Source organism: Phoenix dactylifera, chromosome 6, assembly GCF_009389715.1.
Source record: "Phoenix dactylifera cultivar Barhee BC4 chromosome 6, palm_55x_up_171113_PBpolish2nd_filt_p, whole genome shotgun sequence".
In the NCBI taxonomy this organism is placed as follows: domain Eukaryota; kingdom Viridiplantae; phylum Streptophyta; class Magnoliopsida; order Arecales; family Arecaceae; genus Phoenix; species Phoenix dactylifera.
Window position 1 is genome coordinate 1,695,159 of NC_052397.1, and position 12,027 is coordinate 1,707,185.

At 37.7% G+C, this 12,027-nt stretch overlaps 1 protein-coding gene across 3 annotated transcripts in view; it reads left to right on the plus strand.

Annotated features, from left to right (window-relative positions):
• Positions 1-1,822: 1,822 nt before the first annotated feature.
• The window catches only part of LOC103701955 (probable isoprenylcysteine alpha-carbonyl methylesterase ICMEL1), a 38,988-nt gene continuing 28,783 nt past the window's right edge, over positions 1,823-12,027 (plus strand). For all 3 annotated transcript variants that reach the window (XR_005512096.1, XM_039127075.1, XM_039127074.1), the window contains exons 1-10: positions 1,823-2,200; positions 4,352-4,428; positions 4,658-4,727; positions 4,855-4,935; positions 5,061-5,135; positions 5,254-5,355; positions 8,731-8,871; positions 10,864-10,929; positions 11,063-11,206; positions 11,546-11,636. Coding sequence is in view for 2 of the 3 variants with exons in the window: in XM_039127075.1 (XP_038983003.1) it covers positions 1,878-2,200; positions 4,352-4,428; positions 4,658-4,727; positions 4,855-4,935; positions 5,061-5,135; positions 5,254-5,355; positions 8,731-8,871; positions 10,864-10,929; positions 11,063-11,206; positions 11,546-11,636 (1,170 nt within the window). In the remaining variant the exon portion in view is untranslated. The remainder of the gene's footprint in view (positions 2,201-4,351; positions 4,429-4,657; positions 4,728-4,854; positions 4,936-5,060; positions 5,136-5,253; positions 5,356-8,730; positions 8,872-10,863; positions 10,930-11,062; positions 11,207-11,545; positions 11,637-12,027) is intronic.

The following is a 12,027-nucleotide window of genomic DNA, read 5'->3' on the forward strand; positions in this document are numbered from 1 at the left end:
TCTCTCAGGATAATTTTTAAGGCAAATGGGATAGATCAATAAGAATATTATCATATATGATGGGTAACTTAATTTGAATGAGTACAATTCTCTGGTTGAGGTTTCTGGTTTTTAGCTTTTGAATTTTTTTTTTTTATATATTTTTTGGTGGAATAACGCTAGCTTTTGAATTTTGACTTCGGAGCCTTTATTAACGACTTTGGTAATATCTGTTGCAAAGGTAAAGGGTATGATCTCCATTCCCGCCCTCCAAACCCAACGTTTTGTTCTTCAAAAAAAAAAAAAGAACAGAAAAATCAAGTAGCAGCATGAGGGAAACCCTGTCGAAATCGGTCTGCTGGTCGAACTCAACAACATCGGTTGGCATCCCACTCTCTCTTAAAATATAAAAAAGTTGTAACTTAAAAGCAATGGATGGCCATGGAGGACCATGAGTAACGCTGGTTTGAAGAGGTCAAAAGCACGTGTGCTTGGATGACACCTTACTATAAACAAAAATTTTGAACACTTTGATTCTGCATGGTTATTTACTTATATTCACGTTGCATTTTGTATTGCTGTGAGGATTATATTATGCATGCAAGGAATTGTAGCGCGCGAGTTCCAGCCACGCCAAAGATTTGCATTAAATATGTGATTTCGCATACAAATATTTAGATGATGGCAACTGCTGGCTATTTCTTACTCCTAATGACCATCGCACGATGAATTAATATTTTTCCATCATCATTTCATAAAATATAATATAAAAAATTGAACTACTAGAGTAACACTATTTATAAGTTCTTGTCGAGTAACATAATTGTTTTGCTATTAGTATTTATTATTTTCATTCATAAACAAGCAATACTTTCTGACCCTAAGGTTAGTTGAAAATTCCAAATCCGTAGCCATCTTCAACCAATCTTAAAGCCCTTGGTGTGTTTAATCACACACACTTTGCCTTATTTTACACACACTTAAACCAATCTTTTTAGTCCCGGTGTGTGTAATCTTTTATCTCATGCATGGCTCAGAGACGAGACAGTAGCTGCGAACCTGAGAGACTAGAAAGGAAATTCTCAGTCACCTGAGTCAACCGGCTCTCATTGACAAATGTGAGTCAAGGAGCCAAAAGGAAGCAGGTATACATTGGGCGCGCTGCTTGGATTGCTTCATTAACCGTCAACAACGGTAGCGGGCCCCCACCGACGCACCCAGACGTGGTCGAACGGAATAACAAAACATGAATTGGTCGCCACCCCACGTGTCGCCCCAATATTCGCTAATTTCATCTCCTCACCGGGGTCCCACTCTCTCCCCCCCCCCCCCCAAACACAAAATAGTTTAAATTTTTTTTATAAATATCTTTCTTAATATTAAATTTTGCATAAATATTTTTTGCAAATTCATATTTACATGTATATTTCTATAAAATATTTATTTTACTATCTTTTTATTTTTATTTTTTTTTTTGCATATATATAGAAAATTGGCGATTTCAAATTAAAATGACTAAAATATTCTTAATAAATAGACATGCAAATAGATTACTATTCTGAAAGAAAACACGAACAATAGTATAATTTTATAATTTTATTTTATTTTTAATTATTATAAATTTGATTTTTCTTAATATCATTAAAATAACTATTATATTAGGGGCATTTGTACAGCGGTTTATAAGAATATACATACAAATATTTTGAAAGAATATTTATACAAAATTTGATATTTAAAAAAATATTTTTATATATATTTTTTTAAAAAAATACATATCATATCGTACACGACACAAGGAAACACGGTATTCTGCGGTGCGCGGGCTTTTGGAGGACTGCAGCCTGCCAGCGTCTTGAGGCGTGCGGGTTTGGCAACCCGCTTCCGTCTCCTCGGAGATGGAGTCCAGGCTCCTCGTTTCGCCCTCACTGCCGCCGGGAGGGGCAGCGGAGGACGGCAAGGCGGCGGCGCTGACGGCCGCGGCCTCCTTGTCCTCCACCTCCTCCTTGTCCGTGTCGGTGGCGGAGGACGCGAATCTCGAGCGGCCGCTCATCCGCCGGGCGCTTTCCGCCCCCAGCAGCGGTGGGAGCAGGAGGCGGAGAGCCGCGATCGATTCCTCCAGCGCCTCGCGCCTCCCCTCCTTCCGCCAGGACGTCGAACACGCCGCCGCCGAGACCTACCTCATCACCCGCCTCGCCCTCACCCTACTCCGATACCTAGGGTATTCGTCTCTTCCTTCTCTCGCCTTGCGTTCTTCCTACTTAATTTTATTTCTTATCCAATCTTTCATCTCTCATGAGAAGAAACATCTCTTTTTTCTCGATGACCATATCGTTCTGCGGTGTTCTTGAGATAATTTATTTTTTTCGCATACCTCTCGATGACCATATCGTTTCTTGAGATCCCTTATTTGTATTTCTTTAAAAGTTTCAGTTTTTTGTCTTCGATCGAATCTTTTTCTTTCTCCTTTGTTTTGGTTTCTGGATATATCAATTATGTCCTTTTAGCTGGATCTTGATCTTGATCTTGTTGTCGGGAAAGCTTCTCTTTCATTCACTATCCATTTTATTCAATTATATGTTCAATTCTTGGGAAAGCTTTTTATGCATGTTTTGCATTATAATATTCTTTGGCTGACCAGGTTCATGTTTTTGCGATTTCGCGCTTTTCCCCTGTTTTAGATTCTTGATATTTCTACACCTGGTGTGCTCATTATTTCTTTATTGTTATTTTTCAGCTTTTCTCATGCTTTCCTTTTTCCTGAAAGCTTTCGTTCTTCTTGATGCCTGTTTTCTATTACGGGATGCTTTAGCTAAACCCTATTACCATTATATGGTCTTTTTTGTTTCTTTACATTTGAAACTCTTTTTTTTTCTTTCTTTTTAAAGCTTTTTTACACCTTTTGTTTAAGTTAAAGATTCCAATTTTCTCTATGCCCATCTTGGGTGATTGGTTTTTTGAAGATAACTCACTTTCTATTCCTTCGATAAGATTTTCTTTTCTGCTTGGTTTCTTGACACATCTGACTCAGGGGATCAACTTTTCTTCTTTTTCGTGCTTCTTAACTTTTAATCATACTTACCTCCGAGAAATGCTTTATTCCTCTCAATGCTTGTTCTGTATTATGGTGTTTTTAAGAGAACTTGATTCACATTTCTTTGGATTTCATGTTTTCACTTTATTTTTTTTAATATTTCTATCTTGGCTTTTTAAGAGAAGTTGATTCAAATTCCTCTCACTGTGTGTTTTCATTTATCGGCATTGCTCAGGGTACAATTTATCATTAATTTTATAAAAGAGGAAAGAAGAAATAAGTCTTCAGAACCCTAACAAGATGATTAATACAGCACTGATGGAAGAACAAAACAAAAACTCTGCACCTGAGACCTGCGAGACAACATTCAGCCCTCAATCTCCAAGCAGAACTATACCAAGCAAACAATATCCTATTAGCATGTATAAGTTTTGTTTGATATGGAAAACACATCACCAGCTAAATAATGAGATTGTCTTTAGCACTTTGAACCAAATAAAATCAAAACATAGTGACAATTGTGTCTAACCCCCAGAAATCAACATGCTTTGTTAACTTTAGTTTTTCTCAGCAATTCTTTGCTGAAAACTTTAACCTGATAGTCATTTCAAAAAAAGGTTTCGTTTCTGTGTTAGCAAGATTGTCCTTTCTCCTACCACACGATATCCCCCAAAAAATTGGGCAATCTAACATACAATTAACATGGAGGTACAACATGTTTAAAATTATCTCTTTCTGTTTATTTCCTCATTATGGAATATCTTCTGGAAAATAGGATGACAAGCTCTCATCCTCTTGATCTACACATACCAGAAATCACTTACCCAAGCCATAAAGTTTACTGCCTTAAATAAGGGACCTGGAATGAGGATGCAATTATGAACTTGCACTGAGAGCGATCTTACTAGGAGTTTCTCCTTTTAGATTGCTAATAATTTGCTCTTTTTACCTTCCTTAAAACAGTCACTTTTTTATTGTCCTGGTTGCATTCACATTTGACTCATTTATCGTTCAATATTTCATTTATAATTCATGTTGCTAATCACCTATTTCTACAGATCATCCTTTCACTCACGAATCTGTATTGCCAGTTAGCCATCAAAGTTTTATTTTGATATTTTATTGCAAGTATATCGAGTTCTCTACAATTTCGCTCCATAAAAAGGAACGAAAAGTTTTGAGTTGGCTCTAGCTTTTGCACGCCTGATCATCTTTCTTCAACTAACAAAATATTCTGCTTTATATTCTGGGATGCTTAAATCGTGGACTTTTTGGTCAACATATTTCTTTTGTAAATGGAAGGTACCAAATATTTTCTCATCGTTTAATTTTCTCCAGGGTAGGCTACCGATGGATCACAAAGTTCATTGCCCTAGGTTGTTATGCATTACTGCTCATGCCAGGTTTTCTCCAGGGTGAGTCTTTGTGTTGAGATTTGCTTCTGATATGGACATGAAGTATGACTTTTAGCCATTAATCATCATCTTCATTTCTTTCCCAGCTTAATCATTTGAATATAGATTAGTTATCTATTGAAGGCTTATTTGAAGTTGTAAAAAATCCAGTTCTTTTCGATGTCTAAAGTCTATCTTGTAAGATGGTATCTCATGTTCTCTTCCAATTTATCTCTTTCTTCAATTACAGTTGGGTATTATTATTTCTTCTCAAGTCAGGTTCGCAGAAGTGTAGTTTATGGAGAACAGCCAAGGAACAGGCATGGCATTGTTTTACTAAGCATACAATATTTTAATTCTAGCCAGTGTTTTTGGGTTCATTAAACTAGCTCACATATTTTGCTTTACCATTTAAAATCGGTTGCGGATAAAAATTTAATTTTGCAGGCTGGATCTGTATTTACCTGTAAATACCGATGGTCTTAAACCAGTTGTAGCATTTGTAACTGGTGGAGCTTGGATCATTGGGTGAGTACAATTACTGATGGTATAAAGACTGAGGTGTCTAGCGATAAATCATTGTTTCTATTTCTTTTTGTTTTTAAATTAGTAATTTGTTTTCTGTTCACTTGTTGGGAATACTGATTGTGCAGTTATAAAGCATGGGGTGCTCTTTTAGGACGACGATTGGCAGAAAGGGGCATCATAGTGGCATGCATAGATTACAGGTATCATGTTCAGAGATAGCCATGATCCAGTACTTTCAGACATATAGATATAAGCTAACATACTCATGCCTAAAACTTGTCTTGTATTTGTTGATGCTTCTGGCTCATATTTCTGCAGAAATTTTCCTCAAGGGACCATCAGTGATATGGTAAAAGACGCTTCTCAAGGAATTTCATTTGTGTGCAACAATATTGAGAGTTATGGAGGTGACCTTAACCGGTAATAGAACTTCTACTTCATAGAAATTAATTTGTTCAGTATTGGTCATAAAGCATCCTCTCTATAGCGTAATGCACACTCCACAAAGTAACTCCCTAACTCAGCTGATTTTTGACCTCTAGGAAGAGGATGAATCTTGACCTTTCCCTTTCAATGATTGTCAGTCCTAAACAGTCGGCAGTGGATTTAGGGGGCGGAGAGAGAGGGAGGGGGGGTGTACAATAACCAAATACCTTTTCCCCCCTAAATCAGTCACATCACATGCATCTCATGTGCTTTGTACTAGTCTAATGGTAACTTATCTTCAGATAACAATTTTACTTATAGAATCTAAGGTTTTTTTGGGGAGGAGGGGGGGTGGGGGTGGGGTTGGTTTGTTACAAAGAACATTTGAATATTGTTGGGGAGATGGGGAATCCTAATGTCAAAAGGACTTGATACATATGTTGGAACGCAACTCGATCTAAAAGCTTAAGCCATCAAGTTTCAGGCCCAATCATCTATATCAATTTATCTACTTCCGATTAGTTATATAGGACCTAATCAACCTAGAATCTTGAGCATTAAGTTTTTAGCCACCTACTACTAATTATTCCATGTGAGACTAAACCTACAAGTGAACCTCAACAAAGACATGATGAATCATACCTTCATAAAAAGTTTTGCTTTTAGTAAGCCTTGTAGCTTAAACATCCATTCCCAATCCTTAGACATTCTCTAAACTACTGTAGGCACATGCATTGTATTTGCAGCTATTAATTTTAACTGTAAGAGGTTATAAGTAATATCTCAGTTGCTATTAAAAAAGAATGGCTGACCATGTGTAATACCTTAGAGTTGTTTATGTGATATTTAGAAGATTTAAATAGTTTGGTGGAAGACACGGTGAGTGGGCCTTAGGACTCAGCAACAGCCAACCAGAACAGTTGTACACTAGAGAACAATTCTTTTTTTAAAAATATAATGAAGTGCTTGACTTACAGTTTTGCACTTTGCATGCTGCATTAGAGTTGCATGACACATCTTTGAGGCATCCAACAATCTGGTGGTTTGGTCTATCGGGTCATGTTGGTAGTTCCTAACTTGATTTGTGTAAGGTTTATTGTGATGTGAGACTGGTTAAGGGTGCTCAATATGCATCATCAGGTTGACGTAAAACATCATTGCTCATGGTTTATCCGAGTGCATCTACCAATAAAGAAACTTTATCGTTCTTAAGCTAACCTTGGCAATCATGAGATTTTGAGACCTTAAATGCTAGACATTTCAAAGTAGTGCCAATGCATATTTTTTATTTTATCTTAGTGTATGCCTTATCAATTTTGGTTAAACAAGTTAACAAGTAATAGTTGATTCAGAGATTGACTGTAACAGACCATCCTTAAAACAATTAAGCCGGGGTTTAATGATAGTAAATTATGGTCAAGCCAAAGACTTGCTCCTTGAGCCAAGTCACTGCCAAGTAGTCTAGCTATTTCATCAGATGTGAGCTGTGCCTCTGATTCGGCTGTTTTATGAGTGGCCTGAATTATGGCCAAGCGATAGTGGCCAAGAGAACAAGCCAAGCACACTGGCTTTTTTTTCTAGGCAAAAATCAAGCCCAAAGGAGTTGCCTCATTGATTATCTTGATGTTGGTTTAAGTCTAGGCAGTCAAAGGTTTAAGTCTACGCAGTCAAATTCTATTTTATGTACAAGGTGCAAGCAGATGGTTGCTACCATTTGTCCTTTTTCTTCATGTAATTGCTGCCACTTGCCAGTAAGTGATTGGGCCACCATCCATAAAATTTTGTTCTTCTTGTAGCTGCAGAAACATACACAAATTGCTTGCTGGATCCTGGGGGATATTCTCTCACAATCAGGTGGCAAAAAGTACCCATTACTAAGAATGCTGGATCTCTAACTAAGCTTTATAGTCATGAAAGATTCATCACTTCATCTTCTTTTTTTCATGTTCATTTTCACTAAATTTATTTCTATGCTTTTTCTGGTGAGAGCTTTCTTTTAAATCTTTGTTGTTTAATTGCAGTTTTCTTGTTACAACGGTCTGATCGTTCCATAGTTTTGACTACTTGTTGCTACATGACCTTTGTTAAAAATAGTTTTTAGCAATGCGTTGTTGCAAAGCATTTGCTCATGGTTACTTAGTTCACAAGTTCTCATGGCTCAGGCTTTAGTTATGTTAAGTCTTTTGTGTAGTATTTGGAATTTGCTGAAGATAGATTGAAGATTTTCTTTGTGGTGGATAAAACTTATAATACAAAAAGTTTCATTCTGAACCTATGGCATTTCCACCAATCACACAATTTATATTCATGAACAATAATATTGATAAATTAATGGGGTGTAGATTAGCACTATGTAAGAGGGAGGATATTTAGGATGGCATATAAACCACATTAGACCAACAATAGATCTGAGTATGTGCATTGCATGTGACTCATTCAAAAGGATAATAATTTGAAGATTGGATGGATGGCTAGGATCCATCATCAAGATTACACATAGAAAAATTGATAAACATATTCCTGTTTTAGAAACGTTGTATTTATGTGATATTTTTGAAGGATTAGCTTTAACTGGAAGGAGTTTGGACTGGCTAAAATTTTAATTATAGAAGAAAAGTCAGAAATTTTTGTTTTAATAGAAATCTTTGATGGACACTCAGGCAAGAGGCCATGCTCGAGATCTAACATTTTTTTTCATCATATGCACATTAGAGGAAATAGATATGAGGCTATATATGCATGGAGATATACTAAATGAAATAGATATGTTCTTTTTATTTCCCCTCAATGTGGATACAGATTTTTTTTTAAAAAGAAAAGCATGGAGGCTTTCAGGCCTTAGAGGCTGGCCTCCAAAGCTTTCTCATTATATATAGTAAAGATACCGTTCCCCTGTTCCCACACACCCACCCACCAACAAAAAATAATAATAAGAAAAAAAGATATTGGTTATGGGTTCATTTTAGACTAATTTTTACAGTTTAACAAATGGTCTAGCAAAATGGCCGATTGTTGATCTATCAGAAATTTGTTCCACTATAAAGTTCACTTGTCTTAAAGTTGGGCATATTTTCCATATTATTGCGTTGGCCTTTTGTTTTAGTTTGCAACTTACCTTTAACTAGATCGTCCAGTTTATATTTTTAGTTATTTTTATAAGTAATTTGCTTATATGGATGCTTGGAACAAATAACCCATCTGGTTTAAGTTCTAATTTTTGGTCTCTAAGGGCCAATGTTTTCAGGAACGCAACTTGCATGATGAAGTTTTCTTTTTTTGGGCTGGGGGATTTGTCAACTAATTTAGCCCTCTTGGCAGTAGGAATTTACTCTTTAAATATTTCCTATCTTTTCGTTTCTGTTTTTATAGGATCTATCTAATGGGACAATCAGCAGGTGCACATATTGCTGCGTGTGCCCTCTTGGATCAGGCAATTGGAGAAGCTGGAGAAGGAGAGAGCATTTCATGGAGCGTCTCTCAAATAAAAGCATACTTTGGCATATCTGGCGGGTAAATTTTTTTTCTATTCAAATGGAGAAACATACTTGATGATATTTTTTGAAATAGACCTTTTGTTTTTTCTTATTTTGAGCATCGATATGCAAGGTGATACTTGCAATTTCGGTTAGTGTTCTGTTTATTCTCATCGACTTTCAACTCTGCTGAGTTAAATATGCTCTATAAAATTGTAAGTTGTATGTTATATGCTGGTGATGATAATGAGGTTTCTCCGAGAAAAAAAGAAAGTTGTGCTTGGAATGTCCCATAAATTGATAGGAATTGCCTTGTGACTTTTCTGAACTCTATCAGCAGCTTTGAGGAAGTTGATTAATAACATGTTTAATAGATAGACATGTTGAACTTGGGTCAACATAGAAGTGTTGTGATTGTACTAAGCATGGTCGGTGGAACCATCCCAAACCGGGCAGTTCGGGGCATACCGAGCCGTACCGGCGGCGGACTTGGAACGGTTCCGGCAACGGAAATAAAATCCGTCGACAAAGAGAGATAAGGAGAAGGAAAGAGAGAAAAAGAGAGAGAGCAAGCGGGGAGGGAGGGAGAGGGAGAGAAGGAAGAGAGAGAGAGAGGTGGAGGCCGGCCGGCAGAGGGGACCTATCCACGGAGCCCTCCTCCGCCTTCTCTGCACGGGTTGCCGTCCTCCGCCGGCCCTCCTCTCTCTCTTTTTTCCTCTACCGTTCGCCCTCTCCTCTGTCTTCTCTATTATGTCAGTACAGGGCCGGCACGGAACGGTACGGGGGTGTACCTTGCCGACTGCACTTAAATATCACGAAATTAAAAAGGGGACCAGACCTCTATTTCGAACGAAACAGGTGACACGGCTGCGGAGCCTTCCTCCACACGGGTCACCGGCCCTCCTCTCCCCCTTCTCTCTCTCTCTCTCTCTCTCTCTCTCTCCTATTCGCCCTCTCCCTCATCTCCTCTACTGTGTCGGTATAGGGCCGGCACGGAACGTTACGGGGGCGTACCGACCCATGCCTCTGGGCAACCAGTCTGGGCTCTGGTTCCGGCACAGCAGACCTTGGTACTAAGTTTGTTAACTTTTTTTCTTTTGCATTTTTCAACATTAATCAGGTTGCAACATTTTGCTGGATCACTGGGACCTATGATGGATCCTTGTCAGCCCAAACCTGCTAGATTACTAGGACCTATGATGGATCCCTGTCAGCCCAAACCTGATGTGCCCAGCTATCAAAATGTAGTTTCCACTTTCGAGAGGAGTGTGCCAAGTAGATTCGCTCCTTGCACTAGGGTGAATATAGTTTTGTTTGTGAGTAGTAGCTGGCTATTAAAACTTAAGGTTTTGTGAATCTGGCTCTCTAGTTCTTTAATTTGGTCTTTTATATGTTGTTTTCTGATGATACTTTAACCCATTAGGTTTATACATTAATAAGCAATACCTCTGTGGCCTTCTTTTTTTTTCTTAAGGCACAGTAGGCCCACAGTTTGTTAGGTGAAATTTGGCACCGACCCTATGAACGCTTTCCTCAATCATTATATATATGCAGGCAAAAGTATGATAGCTTACAGTGAGAACCCTATGCAAAGAAAGGCCCTGCGGATAAGATATGCAGAATTATAGCTGACTGGTATTTATTTAGATCATATGTGCACATGACTGTAGAAACATAACCCTGGAATCAGGTAACTTGCCCAAAAATAAGGCAAAGTGGATACTTGAATATTGTGGATGTTGTTAGAACATGTGATCATTTGATGAACATTAACCTTGAAGAGGTGAACATGCTTACAAATAATTCGTTGAGTTCCAACCCTTTTCCCTTGAAGACATGCAAAGAGTTACATGCTTCCTGTTTTAAAATGTAAATTTGATTATTCGGGACTCAGTTCATAGCCTAGCCAGTATTGTCTTAGGAATCCATCTACAAAGAGACACCAAGCTACAGTCGCCCTTCCATCTGCTCTTATCTTTTCTAGCTCCATAAATACAGTAAAGGCTTAATCAGATACTCCTCTCAACAGGTACAATATGCTTAACTTGGTTGATCACTTCCACAGACGTGGACTATACCGCTCCATTTTCCTGAGGTACTGAACTTGTTCTCTTTTTGCTAATATTTCTCGTCATGTGTGATTCTTGTTTAAATGCCTTTTCACCTATTCAAGTCACTTCTATATTAGTAATAATTTTCTGATGACCAAGAAAGATATTCTACTTCAGCATAATGGAGGGAGAGCAATCCTTGCGACGTTTTTCTCCTGAAGTTATGGTGCAGGGCTCAAGGGTTAGGCATGCAGTTTCTTTACTGCCTCGAGTTATTCTTTTCCATGGAAAAAGTGATTATTCAATACCACCAGATGCCAGGTTGGTCTAGTGGAATGCCTTCTTGGTATATGACTTCATAGCTCCAGATTTAGAGAATGATGCTAAGCAAGTATCTTTATGAAAGCTATATCTTAATATGCATTCTATTTTGTCACGTCTTCATATAATTTGGGCTTTCTTCATCATGATATTCAGGATTCCTTTTATTGTATAAAATAATTATAAGCAGTAGGAGAGGGGGGTATGGCAGCAGATTTTCCATGGAGTAATTTTTTTTCTGTTTAGTTGCATGTGACCTGTGCAGATTCGTAGGGGGTTTGGTTATTTTAATACTTCATGTTGACTGTTACCAGTTACTGATATAATCTCTTTTTGCAGTAAAACTTTCGCCGATGCCCTCCAGAGTGTTGGTGCTCAAGCTGAGTCAGTCTTGTATGAAGGGAAAACTCATACAGATTTATTTCTTCAGGTAAAGATGAATTGCTCAATAATTTCAGAAGGTTAAGGTTGCAAATTTTCGTTTCTTCCCCTCTGGATTGAGTTTCATTTGAAGAACTCCACAATCAGAATTCTGAGACCATTTGGACTTTGTACTGAATGAAAGTTTTAACCTTTTTGATATGTCTTTTTAGCTTATGTTTAAATTTGCTGGCTTCGGTTTTGATATGCACTGAAACACAAGATGAATGCTTCAATTCGACGTAATAGTTAGAAAAATGAAATCAAAATTTTTGAGCAATGTATCCATTATTTGTTTCCACTTTCCGCCATTCTCTTAAATCTGATCAGTGCAATTAAGATTGCATTTTCTTAATTACTGAACACCCAGGAGATTTGTTTCCAAAATTGGTAGTTATAAC